General features: G+C 39.2%; 1 protein-coding gene across 1 annotated transcript in view; it reads left to right on the top strand.

Moving 5' to 3' along the window:
• The window catches only part of NCOA2 (nuclear receptor coactivator 2), a 326,661-nt gene that overhangs the window by 255,755 nt on the left and 50,591 nt on the right, over positions 1–20,315 (top strand). Inside the window, exons 5-10 of the mRNA XM_011976501.1 lie at positions 4,756–4,859; positions 9,237–9,414; positions 12,862–13,050; positions 16,038–16,139; positions 16,746–16,889; positions 19,939–20,086. Of these exons, the coding sequence (XP_011831891.1) occupies positions 4,756–4,859; positions 9,237–9,414; positions 12,862–13,050; positions 16,038–16,139; positions 16,746–16,889; positions 19,939–20,086 (865 nt within the window). The remainder of the gene's footprint in view (positions 1–4,755; positions 4,860–9,236; positions 9,415–12,861; positions 13,051–16,037; positions 16,140–16,745; positions 16,890–19,938; positions 20,087–20,315) is intronic.

Genomic DNA, 20,315 nt, shown 5'->3' with positions numbered 1-20,315 from the left:
ATATTTCTGAGTGTTTTCTATCACTTCATATTATTGATTTTTTTTCTTTTTAATATTGAGAAATGGTCAAAGCACAAATTCAATACAGAATTAAAGAGTAGATGACAAATTAGCTGGAAAATAGATGTTTCATTCTTGCAAGGATAAGTGTAAGAAGCTCTGAATTCTTTACCCTTTTTTCTTTTATTTCCTTACTTTATGAGGAATAAAAATTTCCCATTCTCTTAATATATGTAAATAGCATTTGTGTAAATATTGCAACACTTTTTAAAACTTTTCTTGCGAGTAACCTATAGACTCATTTGGAATTTTCTTTCAAAGCACAATTTCCGCTAATATACATTTAGGCTGATCTTGTGAACACCTTTGTTGTTTTATTTTCTGTCTGAGATTGCTAGAGTTCCAGCTTAGATCAACGTTTCGCCAGTGTTCCTTACCGTGGGCTTTCAAGCCAGGCTGAAATTTTGTAGTGGCCCGATGCCAGCCACACATCCGTCCCCACCTGTTTTCTTGCTGTCCACTTGCATATCCTGCAGAATCCAATTCGGTTACAACATATGTGAAATACTTTCAGCTATGTCCAGCCATTTCCATCCCTTTTTTGAACCGAGGGCTTGCCGTTTAGCCCTATGTTGTCTTCATTTGGTTGGGTTGTAATAGTTTTGCCCTCCTGGATAGAGGGTGAGCCCTCAGCGGACGAGGATTTTTCACTTTGCTTCCCCTGCATAGGTAGTGCGGGCCACAGACCAGACACACAGACATAGGCTACTCTGCCCATCCCAGTGTCACTATTCTATTCCCACATGTGGGCTCACATAGGCCACTCATTCTCCATTACTGCTGTTAGTTGCTGCTTTCTTCCTCTTAAATATTTATCAGTTGAATATTTTAAAGAATAAAACAGCATGTTTCGCATTTATAAATAATGTTTCAGGGTAATAATTATTTTTATCCAGGCTTTCCTCCAGTTGTTCCTCAAACACATGTTTTGTGAGATCTAAATCATCTCCCAATTTAAATCGTAGGCCCTTACCCCAAATTATATCTGATCTATAAATTCCTAAAAATAAAATTCTGTACAGATTTGATCCTGATTCTACATAACCTTTGACAAAAGTCTAAAATTCTTTGCCTGAGCATGTTGCTAGAATTTAGAATACCCAGGCACAAAGACTTACCAGTGTTGAGGAACCTGCCTGATTGAGTTATCTAAGTGTAAGTTTTTGTATCACACAGAATGTTGATGGCTGAATTTAGATCCTCAGAAAGATAATCATACCCTGATACCATAAACATCTCACAAGGCATACTTATTGTCTTTAAAAGGCCTAGAATTTGGTTACTATCACAAACATCATTATTTTGTATTTATTTTGCCCAAAAATGCAGCATTAGTATCGATACCATAGAAAACAATAATTCATTACTATTGTGCTATCAGAATCTCATGTGCCAAATAGCCTGATGTTTTCTAGTGATCAGCGATAGGCGCAAGGTTGCCTTTGTGATTGGCAGCTGTTGTTTCCTCTCCCTCTCTCCCCCAACATTAACCTAAACTAAATTCATTCTTAAAAATAATAAAACAGTGGAATAATAGGACTTGGGATCCTGAGAGAATATGAGATGCCTTGAAACTTCTTGATTATAGCAAGATAAGGTTGTTATTTAAGACCAATTTTTAGGAAACCGTTTCCCATATTACTTGACCCTGTCCTCCCATTCTATCCTCCTCCTCTACCCTGGAAGTCCAGTGAGGCAAAAGGGGAAAATTACTTTCTTTTTCCACACACCTCGATCCCACTTGCTCCCATGCTTCTGGGAGGAAGTGCTGGTGGTGGGTCTAGCCTCTCAGTCAGCCCCCACAGATGCAGTGAAAACCTGGTCCAAAATCGGGATGGTGCTATTGAGGATCCAGACACAGTTCACAAAGCTTACCTTCAAGTGGGGTAGCCTACTCTTTTGTGCACTGTGTGTGTCACACTGTAGGAGGCAGGAGAATGGGGATATCCTCCTAGGAAGATGTATCAGAATCTCAGCGAAGCAGACCTTTCAAGCTGTCTGTGTGTTCCCACTGCACATTCTGATAGACCTCCCTCCAGGGCGGTTGTCTTCTCATGTTTACCATTGCATTTTGAGAATCACTGCTGCTACTGAAAGATGGGAGAATGTGACCCCTGATGGGATAATGCGACCCCTGTGAATAGTTAGGTAAAGGAAAGGCTGCGGATCACTCAGTCTGTGGTATGTCAGCACATTGCTCCTGTACGTGGACTGCCGCAACACTGAAGACAAGAAATAAATGCAGTAGGACCACACAAATTATGACATCTTTTATATGGGCCTTGAGATTTAGTATTCATGAAACATAGGGATCCTTAGGTCTGAGACACATTGGGGCCTCTACAACAAGGACTGTTAAGAGAGGTACACATCCTGTCCACATCCAAGAAGACCCCACAGAGTGTGGTGTGGATGGTGGTGCTCAAGGAAAATCCAGCATAGCTCCCATAGCAAGATGGCCCTTGAAAATTAGATGAAGCAGCAGGTAGCAGTGCAAATCCTATTCCTGAAATGGTGGGTAGAAAAGTGAGGAGATCTTGAAAAGAAATCAACATCCTTACAGAGCGAACCGCCAACAAAATTAAAAAGTATGCCCTAAAAAGTATGCCCCAGTGCACATTTATTTTACTGTGAGTCTATTTGGCAATAAAAAAGATTCCAGGAAAAGGGGATGGGGGCAGTCACATGCAATAACTGGCTGAACAAATCCTGTGGCTGGAGACCCTGAGGTATTTCCCGCCTCAGAAGGGACTGACTGAGGAATTGGGATGAGATGAAGCCTGCAGACAGAACAAATGTACAGCAGCCCGCAGTGAGGAGCTTGGAAAGGCAGCAAAGCCAGAAACGAAGCAAGGACTGACAGATCCGCCAATATTGAGTTACGAAGGCTACCAGACAAGTCATATCTCTATTTATAGGCAGTCACAATTTTTTCGATCTAAGGAGGTGAATCAGGAATATATTAGAGAGTTGATAAAGCAGATACAGTCTGCTTATGATAAGCTCTGCAAAGAAATTACTACGTATGGAACTCAAGGAAGAACTAATCAATACAGATATGCTAGTATTATGATACATTTGAAAACTTCTTTGTATTTTTAAAGAGTGTTTCAGCCGGGCGCGGTGGCTCAAGCCCGTAATCCCAGCACTTGGGGAGGCCGAGATGGGCGGATCACGAGGTCAGGAGATCGAGACCATCCTGGCTAACACGGTGAAACCCCGTCTCTACTAAAAAATACAAAAAATTAGCCGGGCGAGGTGGCGGGCGTCTGTAGTCCAGCTACTCGGGAGGCTGAGGCAGGAGAATGGCGTAAACCCGGGAGGCGGAGCTTGCAGTGAGCTGAGATCCGGCCACAGCACTCCAGCCTGGGCGACAGAGCGAGACTCCGTCTGAAAAAAAAAAAAAAAAGAGTGTTTCACGTATCATCCCATTTACTTTAGCCTGGTCCCTGATATACAGAAGACAGGTAAGTTTAAGCAGCTTGTTTGGAGTCATACTTCTCAGTGGCTGAGTTTGAGCTTGAACTGCACAGGTCATCTTCCCCTTCCATTGATAACATGTTCTGTGGAAGCTTTGTCGTGGGAATGGCAAGATTGGGAGGACCCACATAATCCCTATTTGTTTTCTAGGTTCTCAGCCATAAATTAGGCTTTACAGATTTTCAACATACTGGATAAACTATTTTTGACAAAAAAATTATTAAGGTTCTTTCGAAAGCAGGTTAATTCTGAGTGCTAAATTGATTTACAGTTTTCTATTTCTACGTTTAATTACAATGATAACATGCAGTATAAACAGGGATATAATTTATTCAGGTACAAATAATTGTCAGGTTTTGTATTGTTTTCTAGCAAGTTGTTGATATGTGTATGTTATGCTTTAAACTTTTTTTGGTGTTCTTGAAATAACTACTTTACACATACGTTGATAAGTGTGCATCTTTTTCTTCTGTGAGCTTTTTCACAAAACGTTCTCATTCTATGATGGAATGTCTTCTGGGGCCTTCCTGTGTTCATGAGCCTGAAATTTGCCTTGTACGTTTCCATCCAGGAGCACACACTACGTGCCTCTTTGCTAGATCAAAGGGCAGCCATTGAAATTCCCCAAGTCCCTGGTAGAGTGCTTCTAACCTCTTAGATGGAGAAGCACTGGGACCAAATCTTCCTGGCCACTTTAAATGGGAATGTAAGCAGAAGTGGAACAGTAAAAGAGTCCAGGCAGACATTGCAGAGTGTCCCATGGGGGCAGCCATAGCAGTTTATGACTCCTTGTTACTTCTTCAAATGTGTGCAAATCTATCTATGATTATGCTACTGAATTCTGAACAACAGACCTTCCTTTATCCTAGTTTGGGGAATCTCCTGAGTAGAAGCTAATTGTGCCATAGAATATAGCAGTTTCATAATCTAGAAAAAAAATGCCTGTCGGGGACTGTCAGGAAACCTCAAAACTCATTTTCTGAGCAGCCTGAAAGGGGATCCGAGCCACAGGTTCTAGAGGTGAAAAGTTAATGTTCTGGCTTCTGCTTCCAGCAGTGTCTCCCATTTAAGGGCAACAGGGATGTACTCTAACTCTTTTGTAGCTGCATCTGATCCCACTAGAGATTTTTAAAAATCATCACAATAAAAACATTTCTGTGTCACTCTGTCCTTGATATAGCACTGCCATTTAATTCACACTTATGTTTATTGCAGAGAAAGCAGCAGCTGCCAACATAGATGAAGTGCAGAAGTCAGATGTATCCTCTACAGGGCAGGGTGTCATCGACAAGGATGCGCTGGGGCCTATGATGCTTGAGGTAGCACATCTTCATTTTAGTACTGTATTTTAAAATCTTGTTGATCTTCACATTATTACATTTAATTTCAGGTGAATGTAATTTAAGGAGAATCCACACTAGTACTAGTACTAGTACTATGTACCTCTTGAGCTTGCTGATATGGCTCTGTGTCTCTACGTATATTTTGGCTCCTGCTGCCAGTAAATGTGTGTTTGAAATTAGCATAGAATTAAATAAACTAGATTACAGTAGACATTGACAAGTTGTAATTGCCAGTTGAGCATTTATTTGGGAAACTATTCACAAGTCCTACTAAATTCTGTGTTGTATTGTAGCTTGAAATGTTCTCAAAATTCTTAAATTTTGTGTATGCCATGTACAAATGCCTATACGTACAGGTTAAAATATGAGGACCAAGGAGGAGCTTTATGCTTCCTACTTATGCTGTTTCAAACTAGCTTATTTATCTCATAAGGAAGAAAAGTGAAATAATAGGCAAAAGGAACTTTGAAGAGAAGCATAAGGTTGGTCTTCACTACCTGTTCTTTATTAAGGAAGCTTTATGACCAGCTAATGTCTAGAATTTGTAAAGTACAGTTTTTCTATTTTATTAACTAGTACTAAAAGCCAAGTGCTTTGCTGTACCTTTTCCAAAATTAAAATTCAAGATGTAGGTTATGGTAAGATGAGAAAAAAAAATGTCAGTGAATATATAACAAGAAACAGAGGAACCCTGAGACATAAATTATGTCAGTTCTCAGGATAATTTGCTCGGCTGATGATATGATGAGGTTGAAAAGACTGCATGGCCAGAAGCTTTGCAGCACTGCCAGTATAGAATCAGCTAGCTTGCTGCAGCAGCCAACAATTCTGATTTTTAAAACAAAGATAACCAATAGTCCCCCTTATCTCTTTTTTTCAGTTGATGTTTAAAGGGATTTTTAAGAAAATCTAATTCTGTGAAAATCTACCATAAAATTGGGGGCAAGGCAGAAGGGGGCACACAATAAAGACTTCAAGATCGTCTGACCCAGACTTTGTATTTAGAAATGACAAACTTCATTTCCTGGGGCTGAACGTGCTGGCCAAAAAGCTTTAAATGTCCCAGTGTTGGCCCTTGCTTATCTCCTCTTGAATCACTGGCTTGAAAACATTCAGCCTCACCTTCCAGGAGAAAAGCAAAAACACACTTAACCCAATTTTCTATAGTCAACAAGGCAATGGAAGGCCAGAGAGTACTACTTCTCTCTGGGTTCTTAGAAGCAGATTATGAAAACTGTAACTAGGTGGACCATTTAGAGTTAAAGAAAGTGGATAATTTCCTTTGGGAAAATGTTTGAATTATAAATTAAAAACTGATTTGAAAATTATGTTAACTAAATTATTACAGTTGGGAAATTTCCCTATACCTGTGTTTGTTCATCGTATCTTGGGGTAGGGGGAATATTACAGTGGAAACTCCTGGGAAGACTTGTGAGACTTCTAAATAGAAATGCTGGGAGTAACCGGACCTGGGACTCAAGCACTTTGAGTTCATCAATTGTAGAAATCAGATTGCTAGATTTCAGTAGACCTGATGTCATAAAATCAAACCAACATTTTTGTCGTTCAAAATAGTCTTCTGAGAATTTAGTACATTGATCAAGAACCTGTGTAGCAGGACTTGAGTGTTAAATGTGTTAGAGAGGTTATTCTTAAATCTGGTGACTTACGGTTTGAATTTAAATTTTTATCCCTGTTTACGTGCAATCACTTGAACAGAGAGAACATGTTCTCATGGAGCTGTTCCTAGGCATAGATGCACACTCATGCTTACATCATAGCATAGTGGTTGCTAGGCAGCACAACCAAATGTCAGCTTTTTTCATCAGAGCATATCATAGTGAGCCTTAAAAAAAACACCGCTTTATGAGATGAAACAATTTCATCTTCCAGTTTTATTATGCCTCAAATCAGTCTTTTTACTGTGGTATAAGCAATAGGAAGCAACATGTACTTTTAAAAATGAACCATAGGTAATATGATTATGAAAATCCCTATCAAAGGGTATATCCAAATCAGTGAGCTGAAAAGGGACACTGGGCATATAACTTATCACCTAACCTCCTGAGTGCACACACTTGCACACAGTTCTCAAGGTTAGTACCATGTATTATGAAAGGCTGTTTATTTACACGTAGTCTTGCTTTGTCCTGCATGTGGTTCATACCATTGAGAAAACCTGATAGAATATGTTAAGAAAAACTTAAAAACCAAATGGGTGAACCTTTCTTTAGTGCCTTATGGTCAGTTCTAATTTGAGAGAGCACTTAGTTTTGTGATTAAAATAGAATTAAAGATGAAATATATTCAAAGATAGCTCATAAAATAGGAGCCTGTTTAATAGTAACTTAAGGATAAAACAAACTAGGGAAAAAGTAAACACTTTAGGCCCCATCCACCAAATTCATTGTTGTATGTGTATATACATAGGACATTCATCTTAAAAATAGTAATAAACATGCTGGGTATAGTGGCTCATGCCTATAATCCCAGCACTTTGGGATTACAGAGTGGTGGGAGGATCACTTGAGGCCGAGAGTTTGAGACCAGCCTGGGCAACACAGTGAGTTCCTTTCTCTACAGAAAATTTAAAAAGTCTGGTGCACTGACTCATGCCTGTAATTTCACCCCTTTATGAGGCTGAGACAAGGAGAATCACTTGGACCCAGGAGTTCAAGACCAACTTGGGCAACATGGGGAGACTCCATCATTACAAAAATTAAAAAATTAGTCAAGTGTGATGGTACATGCGTGTGGTTCCAGCTACTTGGTAGGCTGAGGTGGGAGGATCCCTTGGGCCCAGGAGGTGAAGGCTGCAGTGAGCCGTGATCATGCCACTGCACCCCAGCCTAGGCAACAGAGTGAGACCCTGTCTCAAAAAATAAAAAATATCTGGGTGTGGTGGTGCATACCTGTGATCCTAGCTACTCAGGAGGCTGAGGTGGGAGGATAGCTTGAGCCCAGGAGTTCAAGGCTGCAGTGAGCTGTGATCGTGCCACTGCACACCAGGCTGGGCGCAGAGCAAGACCTTATCTCCAAAAAAGAGAAAATTGTAATAAACATGTATCATAAAGAAACTGAGCAGCCTAAACTGACTAGACCCCATGGCCGTGGTCCCAGGTATGATGAATCAACGTAAAGCTTTCAGTCCTTATCACTCACCTGACCCATAAAAACAGAGCTTTGATAAGCAAGGATCAACAAAAGGAAAATGCGGTAATGTAACCAGGAGAAACTCACTAAACCCCCTACATTTCCATCACCAAGGTGAACATAATGGGAAATGGATTAGGGGTGAATGAATATTAGAGTAGAAGACTGTACTGAATGGTCATCAAAGCATGAGCTTTGGAATCAGATCCTCCTGGATTCACATTCAAGCTCTACTACCACTGACTAGTTCTGAGACGTTAACCTCTTTGAGCCTCAGTTTCCTCCTCTATAAATAGGCAAAGATAAAACATTCCTTCCAGGAGGTACGTGTAAGGCACAGTGAACATGTCCACATCCACTATTATTATCTCAGCTTCCTGAAATGATCCTAGATTTTTTATCTCGTTCCCTCACCTCCATTGGGATGACAACAAAAAGTGAAGCTGTGAACTCATTACCGGAAGCTTGCTACTGTTATTTAGGTAATTTAGGAACCTGCTTCTTAATCTGGAGAACAAGTAACATAGAATAATTTGGCATAATTAGTGCCCTTCTAAGGGCAGGGCAATGCTGAGGTCCCCATGAAGGTGAGTTTGCCACAACAGAGACACTTCGGAGACCCTTTCCCATATATACCAAGTAATAAAGGATTGATGTTTCTTTAAAGGTCTGAAATTATCTGTGATGTTTTTCATATAATCCGTGACAGCTAGGTGGTAAAATTTGGGAAGGTTTTCCTGGTAATTATCCTTAAACTGGGGAAAAAAATGTTAATGACTCCTTTCTCTCATTGTATAACATGAAAAACTGTAGATAAAAATTACCATGCATTAGGTTGGTGACATAAAAGTTGTTCTTGGCCTGGTGGAGTATGTCAATCTCATTTTGAAAATACAGATGAATGCCTGTATACTTTTACTTCACAGTAATTATCTCCTGATAAATTAATGGAGTTAGTGTTGGTCATTTAGTTTGTGACAAGAAACCCTAATCTAGGCTCTCTCCCACTTAGTAAGATGGAATAATTTCTGTTTCACCAAGAGAAAATGTGTTAATTGTTCCTGAAAACTGGGAGAGAGCTGAGAAAGATCTCTTTTTCTATCCATGTGTGAATTGTGTTTCCCTTAAAGGGATCATTCCCTTCTTAACAATTGCTGTGATGTTATGTTGCATCCTAACAGTTTGTACTTTGTCCCCTAGGCCCTTGATGGGTTCTTCTTTGTAGTGAACCTGGAAGGCAACGTTGTGTTTGTGTCAGAGAATGTGACACAGTATCTAAGGTATAACCAAGAAGAGCTGATGAACAAAAGTGTATATAGCATCTTGCATGTTGGGGACCACACGGAATTTGTCAAAAACCTGCTGCCAAAGTCTATAGGTAAATGACTGTCTGCTGGATCTCCCTCCCTACCTCCCCTCACCTCCACTTGCCCCCGCCTCATACACATGCACATTGTCTTGGTTGAAGTGGATCAAATAAAACTATATTATATCAGATGGGGATGAGAGTGACTGGGTAGTTTTTTACAGATGCTTGTGTGTTTAAGCTTAAAAGTCATGGAAAAGGGGGCATCTTCAGATACTGATCTCAAATGAGTGATCATTTTTGATCCTATATTTAAAGTACATGAAAATCATTGCTTCTTAGCCAGAAGGCCAAGAAGTGATGATGATGATGATGATTATTTTGCTTGGCAGTAATTATCTCATGATAAATGAACAGAAATTGATTCAGATTCATGAAAATGATTCAGATGGAAAGTACTTATATGGCAACTATTTTCATTAAGATTGTTGTGGTTTTTTAATTATTTTTTATTTTTGTGGGTACATAGTAGGTGTTGTATGTATTTATGGGGTACATGAGGTGTTTTGATACAGACATGCAGTGTGAAATAATCACATCATGGAGATGGCGTATCCATCCCCTCGAGCGTCTATCCTTTGTGCTATAATGTAGAGATTGTTTTTTAAGGTGACACATTGCCTCACCCTGTTCCATTCTAGCCAACTTTGTTTTGTCCATTTTCTCCATGACCATCTGAAAAGTCAAAGGTCATGAGAAGTTTGAGATTCAACCTATTTTGAGTCCTGCACATGAAGCGTATTATAGGTGTATACACATTCTAGAAATAAAATGTTAAGGAACAAGTGGCAGATGTGGAGAGGTTCAGATGCTACAGCCCAAGCCCTGAATGGGCTCTTCTGTCTCGCAGACTCTCCGGTGGGCCCTGTAGGTGTGATCACCAGATGCTGCTCCCTTAGCCCACTCTCCCTGTCTCGAATTTCCTGACTTCATCTTATTTTGGAGGTGTCGTCCGAGTATACGTGATGATTAAGGACACACTGTGCAGTGGGTGATTCACAGCGTGGGCCCACCTTAGCTGCCGCTCTAGAGTACTGCGGTTCCCACTCACTAAGTGATTCTTTTTTTAATATTCTCAAACTGATGATGCTAAGAACATCTTCACGGATTGAAAGAAATGAAGAATAAGGTCAAATCCTGAGTTGGCAAGTATTTCTGTTCTTAAGATTGTTTATACTAGCTGTTCTTCCTGTTATAAGAAGTAGGAAAAGGTCCTTTTCAAATTTCATTTGGGCTAGCTTTTCCTTTATGTGATAATTCTTTGTTCAAAGTGACTACAACAGTAATGCAAAATGTGTGAATACTTGTGTAGGATTCCTTTATTATATTCTCTAGTAAATTAAAATGGGATTTCTTATTTCAAGTAACTAATATTTTCAGATCTCTTCAGTAGTTTTATGACTTCCTTAAAAGACCTCTACTTATTAATTCACTATTATTAATTCACTTGTCTAAAGAGCTTTTTGCCTTACTTTATATTGTATCCTTTTAACTTTCAACTTATTAATCTGACTTAATAGGAACTCTTTTTGTCTTCAGTTGATTACTCTGTGTAGTCTTTATTTTGTAAATAAGCTTTTTTAAATGCTGATAATGGCTGGGCTCAGTGGCTCACCCCTGTAATCCCAGCACTTTGGGAGGCCGAGGCTGGTGGATCACTTGAGGTCAGGAGTTCGAGACCAGCCTGGCCAACATGCCAAAACCCTGCCTCCATTAAAAATGCAAAACATTAGCCGGGCGTTGTGGCTCGTGCCTGTAATCCCAGCTTCTCCAGAGGCTGAGGCACGAGAATCCCTTGAGCCCAGGAGGTGGAGATTGCAGTGAGCCAAGATCACACCACTGCACTCCAGCCTTGGTGACAGAGACTCTGTTTCAAAAAAGTAATAATAATAAAATAAAATGCTGATGCTGAAATGAACTTTCCAAATGTCTGCAAAGATATACAAAGCTAGTTATGGGTTTTTCTGTAATTTTAAGATAATTTCTTACAGCTACCTTTTTCCTTTCTAGAGTTTGTTTCCTTTCTCATTCTACAGCCCAGTGGCCATGGGTTCTTTGGGTTCACTGGGCCATTCATGGGCCATTGGGTTCGCTATAACACCTACGTGTCCTTCTCCATTTTCTCTAGCTGGTTACTGGAAAATATATTAGTTTTCTTTTGACTCACCCTTTTTTTGATCCCCTGTTCTATTGTCCTGCTGTCCCCAGTATTTTTAGATAAAGCATAAGGAATGATACAGAAAAGAACACCAAAATAAGAATTAGGATTGGTTCTGATTCCAACTTTTCTAGTGGTTGAACATGTCTTTGGGCATCAGATTTTTTATGTGTCAAATGAAGAAGTTAACCTGGTAAAATCCATAAACACCCTTTAATTCTCAAAATCGGTCATTGTTTTATTTCTTTCATTGTTATCTCTAATGCATTTCAAAAATAATTGATGTCTTTCCTGTCTTTCATTGTCTCTTTCTTAAAGTAAATATATACTTTTTTTAGTTTTAATACTCAGATGTCTGAAGTAGTTAACTTGAAAAGAAATGACATTAGCACTGTATTTTCAAGGATTTTTCAGTCTTATTGAAGAAATATACATGAAACAATTTAAAAAGACTACAACTGAACAACTCAGGAAAAACAAAGTTATAAACTATATACTAAAATTTCTGTAAAATTTGAGAAAAGAAAAATCTGCCCAAGGAGGCAGTATGGGGGAGTAGATAGTAAAGTATTGATTGTAGAAGACCTCAGCCTTAGAGCACGAGTACCTGTGGAGAGAGAAACTGAGGCAACCTGATGTGTTAGATAGAGTGGCAGCAGGAGCAAGGACATCCATGCGGCCCTGGTATGGTGGAGCATGGGTAGGCTTGTGCAGGGGTGTGGAAGATCCCATTAGATGGATGCAGTGGAGCTGGTTAGTGAGAGTCTGTGTTAATGGACTTCATCCTCCAGACTACATCAATTCTAAATCCTCTGAAAGAATTTAATGTGCACTACATTTGGTGCCACTCACAGAGTTTCGAGCAGGGGTAACTTATCTAAAATTGGAATGCAAGTAGATTGAACTAAATTTCCAAGAAATCAGTTAGGAAGATGCAAAAGTAGAAAACTATAGTATTCTAGTAACAATCCAGGACTGGACTTGAAGGGAAGGAGTCAGGGTAAAGAAGTGGTGTAGAAGATGTTTTGAAAATCCCAAGATTCCACATGCATCCCAGAATTTGAAGTATAATAAAATTTTTTAAAATGTGGGGAAAAAAACAGAAAATCCCAGGATATTCCCAAGTTGTAAAAATGTTAAAAGATTTTTCCTCCTCTAGATTATGAAAGTATTTAGAAAAGTATAAAAGTATTACGTAAAGATGAAATAATCATATTTTTCCTACATCATTTTAATAATTCAGAGGCAATGAATCTGATGTTTGTTTCTCTGTAAAACTGGGTTGCTTTTGCCTTGCTCAGTGAATGGGGGATCTTGGTCTGGCGAACCTCCGAGGCGGAACAGCCATACTTTCAATTGTCGGATGCTGGTAAAACCTTTACCTGATTCAGAAGAGGAGGGTCATGATAACCAGGAAGCTCATCAGAAATATGAAACTATGCAGTGCTTCGCTGTCTCTCAACCAAAGTCCATCAAAGAAGAAGGAGAAGGTGGGACAGAACCCCTAGGGTGTTTTATATGTCTGTGTATTTATTCCTGTGCTACTTCCTTCACACTTTAATTAGTGGTCACCTGAAGGAAAGTGAGGAGGCAATATCTTTGTTCTTTTCAATTTTACTATTTTGTGATGGAAATGTTTAAGTCTCCAGAACAGCACTGTCCAACAGAATTACCTGCAATGGTGGAAGTGACATATCTTTAGCGTCTAGTGTGGCAGCCACTAGCCACATGTGGCTGGTGAGCACTTGAAATGTCAGTAGTGCAACTAGGGGGCTGAATTTTTTATTTTATTAAATTTGCATTTGAATAGCCACATGTGGCTAGTGGCTGCTGTACTAGTGTGACTGTATTAGTGATCACACTTTTGGGGGATCCTAGGCTCTTTGAACATCTAGTGCAAGCTGTATGCCACAGCCCTAGAAAAATGCACAGTTGTCCTGGCACGGTGGCTCAACGCCTGTAATCCCAGCACTTTGGGAGACTAAGGCAGGTGGATCACGAGGTCAGGAGATCGAGACCATCCTGGCCAACATGGTGAAACCTCGTCTCTACTAAAAGTACAAAAAGTAGCCTGGTGGCTGGCATGTGCCTGTAGTCCCAGCTACTCAGGAGGCTGAGGCAGGAGAATCGCTTAAACCTGAGAGGTGGAGGTTGCAGTGAGCCAAGATCGCGCCATGGCACTCCAGCCTGGGCGACAGAGTAAGACTCCATCTCAAAAAAGAAAAATGCACACAGTAAAAACAGCGTTTTACTTTCAAGGGGTTGATGGAATCCATGTAGCCTATCCATGGATGCTGGGCCCAGAATGTGATATAATAGAATGGTACTGAAGAGAGGATAGAGACAGGAGCGGGGAATGGAGTGGGTTTTAGACTATAAGTTTATTAGGCTGTTCGCCATAAAGATATGCTGATGTAGTGTCCACCTCCTGAGCCCACCAGGCAAACTGTCCACACAGCTGAGTGTCACTCTAATACAAGGCAGTGTTGAAGAGTGCATTGTGCGTGAGGAGCAGAAGGGAAAGAGCTGAGGACCACTTGTGGCTGAAAACATCCTGGGCTATATAGACAGGCCAACTCCTAATTCAGCTGCTCCCAGCTCTGGCTAGGACTTTGGACAGAATCCTTGGCCTTTCTGAGTATCAGTTTATTATCAAGTGAAGTCACCAATACCAGTATCAGAATGTAATAAGGTTTAAATGAATATGCTGAACTGTGGTTCGCGTTGAATGCTAGTTATTTAATGCTTATTTTAAAATTTAAATTTTATTGAGAAGGAAATATTAGAGCTGTTAAAGATAATAAATATATAATATTTCAAAATTAAGTATTTTGCCTAGGTAAGGAACGTCACATGATTTTATTCTGTTTTATGCAACAGAGTAAGTGCTGCTAATTTATCCATCTGTGATAATATTCCCGAGGCAGTATAAAAAGGAATAGCTGAGCTAATTTATTACTTTGTGCTTTATAAACATTTTTTGTACATTTAAAAGTACGTTCTATGTGTTAACACAGTATAGCATAAGCACAGGGTTTCTGAGCCATGGCATGCTCAGATTCTAATCCTGGCTTTGCCAAAGGTTTGTGTGACATTGGACAAATTACTTAAACTTTGTGCTTTGATCTTCTTGTCTGTAAAATGGAAATGATGCTACTACGTGTGTCATAGAGCTGTTAAGAGGATTAACTGAGTTAATAACTCATACAGTAGCTAGAAAGGTGTTTATCTCACAGTGCCCAAAAATTTAGTTGTTATTTTGTTGAGGACTATAATTGCATTTTAATTTTGTGATACCAACTATTGCTGGATATTTCAGTCTTGTTGAAGAAATAATACATGAAATAATTTTAAAAGACTACAACAGAGCAATTCAGGAACAGCCAAGTTACAAACTATATACTAAAATTTCTGTAAAAGTTGAGAAAGAAAAATCTGTCCAAGGAGGCACTGTGGGGTCCTAGAGTAGTTAGTGAAGTACTGATTGTAGAGGACCTCTGCCTTACAGCATGAATACCTGTGGAGGGAGAAATTGAGGCAGCCTGATATTTTAGATAGGGTAGCAGCAGGAGCAAATATAGATAATAAACTCTGTCAAATTCAGGAAATTCTCAAATTTAGAGATAAACAATCATAAATCAGTGACATGAGACATGAAGGGATTACTTAAGTTTTTTAACAACAGCATTTGTCCAGTGTTTTTTAAATTGAAAGGGCTGTGCAGTGTGCTCTGCATGTTACAAAGATAAATAAAACTTTTCCCTTTCCTCCAGAAGTGAACCCTGATGCATAAAACAGTTGAAGCAAGGTGAGGAATAAGTGATTATAACTGGCTGTGTGAGAAACTGTCCACAGCCAAGATTCTGAACTATAATGCAGCTGTTCTGGTGCACGCTGCATTTTCTAGGTATTGTGGGAGTCGTTCTCTGAATCTGTGTCTAGACCCAGTTTATATTCTTTGCTTTAAATTGCATATTGCCACTGTAGTATTTACTTAATTTGGCATAAGGTGTACCTAGTTTTCCTGAGCCCTAAAACTCAAGAAGCAAACCCTTGATAAAGCAAGAGTATCAGATTTTAGTTTCATCATTTTTGTACTTCATTATATATTAACCTGGTTTTCTATCAGCCATTTAAAAAGAAAGGATTTCGTTTTTTTTTCTACTGCTGGAGAGAGTGTTTCAGATTTTTAAGGCTTTTGTGTAGTGGATGTATTTCTATCACATGTATCGTGGGGCCTAGGCAGTTTATCCTCTGCTCCCCAGTTCTCCTTACACAGCCACCCTCTGTCTCCCTTACCCACCTACCACTTTCATGGAGAGAATAAAACCAGTAAGAAGCTCAGGTACATAATGTTTCATCACTCTCTCCCTTACTGCTTTTTTTTATGATGGGCTGTGCTGTCATAAATACACTTGGGTTTGTTTGAATCACTAGGAAAGCCCCATATGATAAATGTAAACATGTGTGATTTAAGATTTGCAGTCCTGCTTGATTTGTGTGGCAAGAAGAGTTCCCATGAAGGAAAGACCAGTTCTTCCCTCATCAGAAAGTTTTACTACTCGCCAGGATCTCCAAGGTAAATTTCCTTTCCAAAGAAGACCAAAGGAATCATTTTAGAATACTTACATATTTGAGAATGCAAGGACTGTATTTAGAAGACTGTAAGGATGCTAGTACTAGCAATTGCTACTGCAGTAGAAATGTCAAGGAGTTGGAAGACCAGAGAGAGAGATGCTGGCTGTCACTGTATACCCTTTTGGTCCATGTACTTGTGTTACCTAGTTTAAATAAATACATTTAGATCTTGTTAAAATGTAATTATTTCTGGCCGGGCGTGGTGGCTTACGCCTGTAACCCCAACACTTTGGGAGGCTGAGGCAGGAGGATCACTTGAGGTCAGGAATTCAAAGCCAGCCTGGCCAATGTGGCAAAACATCTGTATTAAAAATACAAAAATTAGCCAAATGTGGTGCACGCCTGTAATCCCAGCTACTTGGGCGTCTGATGCACAAGAGTCGTTTGAACCCAGGAGGTAGAGTTTGCAGTGAGCTGAGATTGCACCACTGCACTCCAGCCTGGACGATAGAGTGAGCCTCTTGTCTCAGAAAAATATATATATATATATTTATTTCCATAAAGAATAGATCAGCATGTAGGTATAATGGCTGCTGTTACTTAATAGGCAAGATCACTTCTCTGGATACCAGCACCATGAGAGCAGCCATGAAACCAGGCTGGGAGGACCTGGTAAGAAGGTGCATTCAGAAGTTCCATGCGCAGCATGAAGGAGAATCTGTGTCCTATGCCAAGAGGCATCATCATGAAGGTAGGCATCTCTAAATGATTTTTCTTAAATTATTGCTTCCTGTGGGAGCTTTCTCTCAGTAATTCCTGGAGTTCACCTTGGGAACAGAGCTTGTGACCGTTCTCGTGAGCTGTCTCGTCTGGCGTACATGTTGCCTTCTGAAGGAAAATTTTAACAGAAGAACCTGTTGGACAGAAGAGTGACAAAAGTAGAACAGGAGATGATAGTGTCACAGACGCAGACAAAAGGAGGAAGAAAGAGGTCATTTTCTTTGATCCAGGAGCTTCTAGATGTATAACAAAATTATAAGTACCATCTAATTAAGAGAAATATTAATGATTCAGTTAGAATCTGAATATAAGAAGAAGTGGAATTTTGGAGAGTGAGTGAATCCCTGGTGGAGGTAATGGTGGGGACCCCAAGCCCTTCTTCAAGGTGGTAACCAGCAAAGACTATCCAGGTATTTCTAGAGGGCCCAAAAGTTGACACAACTTGTCTCAGCTCACTGACTTAAGCAGTAGGACAGCTGGCACTGAGCCCAAGACTTCAGTAATAACAGCAGCCCTTATTGAGTACCTGGTCTTTGTGTGGCATTGTCCCTTTTGCCTCCTCTCACTGGCCCTCACAGCAAGCCTGTGACGTGGACATCACATCTGTCACTCTGGACAAGGGGACAAGGAGGTTGAGGCAGGTGAAATGACTGACTCTCTAGCATTCAGTATCAGTGCAGGACATCTGTCTGAGCCCATTTTGGTCACTGTCATGCTGCTTCCAAAAGTCTTTCCAAAGAATCACTTTTTCTCAAGTGCATTTTTGTTTTCTGTTAAAGAGGTATGAACCAAAAAAAAACCTCCCTTTTGCTTTAGTATGTGCTAATTTGGGGAGCAAGACTGTCCTTCTCTCTGTGTCCCAGCAGTGCAGTTGGCCAGGGCTCCACATGCACTGTCAGCTGGGCCATACTGCACGGGAGGGACTTGTGCAGTGCAATGCAGCTTGTAACTCAGCTTCAACAGTTGTCTGCATCCTTGCAGAAAAAATGTGTAACTAGTTATTGAAAATAGAGTTTGAGTTTGTCATCATCTACCTAATGTGCATCTGGCACTTTACCAATAGTGTTGGTATGTTTAAACTTTATGCTTTTTAGATCACTTATAAAAAAGCAAAAATCATAATAAATGACCTGTCTCTACCATGCCCTTATTTTTTCCTCGTCTTATTTATTGTTTTCATCCTATTCATCCTATTTTTTAGAAATAAGTGCATAATCCAACAACTTGTGTCTTCCAGCATTTTTCTTTAAGTTGGAAAGAATACAAGGAAATAAAGATGCTACATTGACAGAAATCAATATTTAACCTACCATTTCATTACATCCGGTTTAAAATAAAAAGAATAGTAATAACAAAAACCAAGAAACTGGCATAAGCAAACATGTTCGACATCCTTGGGTCCTGAGTTTAATTCTTTGACAACCTGATTCCTTACAAAACGATTTACACAGATGCACCAGACACTGCGCTAGATTTAAACAGATGGGACCCACTAGAAGGAAACCCCATATAGACATTTCAAACTTTTGAAATAGGTAAGATCAGGGATGATCAGTTGCATTGAACAGAAATCTGCAAAGCATTGTTTAAATGGAGGCACTTCCTAAATATGTTCAGGTGAGTGCTTACACATACCTACTTTTCTGAGTTGTTGGATGTAGACCAAGTTTAAATGAAAATCTTTAGGGATCACAGCCAAGGTCAGTTAAAATTCTGAAATTATAAGCCATTGGAAATATAAGTCTTACTATAAAAAATTACATTTACGTCATCTTTTAGAAACATTATGCAAAGCAAGATACTCACATGTTCAGTAATTCATTTTCAGTACTGCCATTTCAGACTAACATTGTGCAACAATTGATGGCAGAAAGTGAAACCTAAATGTAGTATCTAACTGAAACTGCAGAGAGAAGTCATTAGACAAATTGCTTAGAGTGAAATTTTACCAAGAAATTAGAATCCACATTATATGTCAGTCTCTCTCTCTCTCTCTCTCTCTCTCTCTCTCTCTGTCTCACGTGGCAGTTTTGTGGCATGGTGAATACGCTTGGTTGCTTTAGGGGTAACCATTCAGCCCACAAAATGTGTGCTGAGGATTATGTGGTAGCAACATAGTAGCCTTGTTAAAATGGTTTAAGAGGAACTAAAATTATATGTCTTTTTTTTAAACTGAATTGAAATGTTCTTTTTTAATAGGTGGTATAAGACAGTTATAAAACATAGTAGCTTTAAAAGATAAATCTCAATTATTTTAAGAGAAATTGTCTTAACCTGGTTGATTTGTGTTGTATTTTGTTATTGTCTTGAAAATGGAAACACCTGACACCTTATCTAAAAGTTAAACCAATTCCAATGTCGCTAAGATTTGCACTTTTATTGTTTCAGTTTTGTTTAGCCTTTTTTTCTCTGAATAGATTATTCTGATTGTTTATCTTTTACTTCCTGTTGTCCTAACCACGAAAATAATACTTCTTGCACAGTGAGAAACAGGATTGGGGGAGAGTAGTGTGTGAGATGATGGATTGAACAGTACGTAACTTCGAGATGAATATTCAGAGAACATATTTAATGTCATAAATTTTATTTTAATATTTGTATTAGTTTTACAAGGAAATTAAAGTCAAATTGTATACCTAAGAGATACCCTGTTTATACATTGTATTGTTTTCTACCATTTTAAGCAAATCATTGTAAAGCTTGTTTGAACTGATAAATGGTTTACACTGTTTTGCCATAATAATAAAGATTTTAAGAACACAGTTTGAGGGTCCAGGCTCTTACTCCTTTTCATAAGAAAAACAGATAATTGAGGTTATTGGTATTTTGAGTGAAAAGTAAATGTGCTTTTAAAACGTTGTGTTTTAATCTCATAAAGATTACTTATAACTCTTTAACATGCTGGTGGGAAACTATTATGAAACTTAATGAAGTTGATTACTCTTATTATGTCTTGTCCTCCCCGACCTCTCAGTTTTTTTTTTTCTAAACATGCCTTCTGTTTCTTTGCTTGCCTGCAGTACTGAGACAAGGATTGGCATTCAGTCAAATCTATCGTTTTTCCTTGTCTGATGGCACTCTTGTTGCTGCACAAACGAAGAGCAAACTCATCCGTTCTCAGACTACTAATGAACCTCAACTTGTAATATCTTTACATATGCTTCACAGGTAATCCTAGTTCTAAGAAGTCATTTTTCATTCCCAAGTTAAGAGGAGATATTACAAAAGCAGCAAATCATTTTAGAGCTTTGAGGATTTGTTAGACATTTCTTCTCATCAATCCCAGTAATGTAAAATATAAAATTAAATTGTTATTAGCTGTTGGCTAAATGACAATTCATAATACAATTGGCCCTCTGTATCTGTGGGTTCTGCATCCCAGGATTCAACCAACCAC

This window comes from Mandrillus leucophaeus, unplaced genomic scaffold (genome assembly GCF_000951045.1).
Source record: "Mandrillus leucophaeus isolate KB7577 unplaced genomic scaffold, Mleu.le_1.0 Scaffold167, whole genome shotgun sequence".
Taxonomy (NCBI): domain Eukaryota; kingdom Metazoa; phylum Chordata; class Mammalia; order Primates; family Cercopithecidae; genus Mandrillus; species Mandrillus leucophaeus.
This window is presented reverse-complemented; position numbering and strand designations above follow the sequence as displayed.